The sequence below is a fragment of the Zingiber officinale genome, chromosome 3A, assembly GCF_018446385.1.
Source record: "Zingiber officinale cultivar Zhangliang chromosome 3A, Zo_v1.1, whole genome shotgun sequence".
In the NCBI taxonomy this organism is placed as follows: Eukaryota; Viridiplantae; Streptophyta; class Magnoliopsida; order Zingiberales; family Zingiberaceae; genus Zingiber; species Zingiber officinale.
Window position 1 is genome coordinate 41,075,966 of NC_055990.1, and position 1,387 is coordinate 41,077,352.

Sequence of the window (1,387 nt, forward strand, 5' to 3'; positions counted from 1 at the left end):
TTGTATATTTGATTTGTCTTCTTTGAACCAGCTTCAAGTCAAAAAGCCAGATCCTCTAGATAGCTGTTAAAAATAAGGTATTATTTGGTTTGTCAGTGATCTTAATATTTGGTAATTGATGCTCACGACAGAGTTCCAACGCTGCATGATTACCTTGTTCAAGCAGATTGCTCACTCATGAGTGCATAGTTCCACAACTCTTCTTTCTTATGATGATCTTGTTCTTGCAGATTTGTGTTTCCTCTGTGGACCCTTTGGCATTTCCTTCTGCAGTGGAAGCAGGTGCCCAAATGGTTAGGATGCGATGAACTTGACTGGTTTCGATCGGATTGTCTGTCATACCAAACATTAAAATCCTTGTGCTAAATGCAGGTGGAAATTGGAAATTATGATTCTTTCTACGAGATGGGAATTCAGTTTTCCCCTGAACAGGTATATGAATCATGATCGTACTTTTCCTTGCAGTTCCTCGAGTATTTTCAGCTATTTCTATCTCGTCACTATTCTGTGGTGCCATTGTCAGATTCTAAAGCTCACTAGAGAAACTAGAAGGATTCTTCCATCCATTACACTGTCTGTAACCGTGCCACACATGCTTAGTCTCCCTGATCAGGTAGCTCATTTATTTCCTCGTAAACTGAGATTTGTCACTAACACAATCTCTCGTTGTTTTTTGTTCAATTTAAAAAGGTGAAGCTAGCAGAGTTGCTGGAACAGGAAGGTGCTGATATAATCCAAACTGAAGGAGGGAAATACTCAAGTCCATCAAAACCTGGTGTCCTTGGTTTGATCGAGAAGGTAACAACAGTACGAATAAGAAATCTTAGCACACTTGTGATGAAAAATGTGATATTTTTCCTCTTTAAAATGTAGGCCACACCAACGCTAGCAGCTGCATACTCCATTTCCCGAGCAGTTCAGATTCCAGTTATGTGCTCATCTGGATTAAGCGCTGTCACTGCACCTATGGCTTTAACAGCAGGAGCAGCTGGTGTGGTATGCGTTCTTTTGCTTTCTAATCTAATCATTATCTGCTACTAGTGAAAGAAATATAGACTCTTTCAGATTCTCTTGTGTTCTTGATTATCTGCTACTACTTCATTGTCAGAAGTAGTTGAACACTAACACTTGGACGCCAACATTTTTGAGTTGGCGCCTAGATTTGACCATCTAACAGACACGGCTAAAGGATCAACTTCTATGAACACCCTTAATAACTTATACAGATATTTGTGAACAATTAGGTTGGTGGCTATCATTTATCCTCCCTTTTTGTTGTTTTTTCCATGTACCCAATGCAGCTTTCATTTCAAAGGTTCCAAGCTGATGAACAAGGATGGGTGGACACAATCAAGTCAGTGCGATTTGGAGGAGTTGTCAGGATTAG

The 1,387-nt window shown here is 39.9% G+C and overlaps 1 protein-coding gene across 1 annotated transcript; it reads left to right on the forward strand.

Moving 5' to 3' along the window:
* Window positions 1-209: 209 nt before the first annotated feature.
* LOC122050373 (uncharacterized protein ycf23-like) lies at window positions 210-1,041 on the forward strand. Its single transcript, XM_042611279.1, has 5 exons — window positions 210-293; window positions 373-432; window positions 524-613; window positions 691-798; window positions 874-1,041. Exons 1-5 carry the CDS (start codon window positions 210-212, stop codon window positions 1,039-1,041), a joined length of 510 nt encoding a protein of 169 aa, XP_042467213.1.
* The last annotated feature ends 346 nt before the right edge of the window (window positions 1,042-1,387 follow it).

Coding starts and splice junctions, on each gene's coding strand:
- LOC122050373 (XM_042611279.1), top strand. CDS start 210: ATGATGATCTTGTTCTTGCAGATTTGTGTTTCCTCTGTGGACCCTTTG. Junction 294..372: donor TGGAAGCAGGTGCCCAAATG/GTTAGGATGCGA, acceptor TGCTAAATGCAG/GTGGAAATTGGAAATTATGA. Junction 799..873: donor TCCTTGGTTTGATCGAGAAG/GTAACAACAGTA, acceptor TTTAAAATGTAG/GCCACACCAACGCTAGCAGC.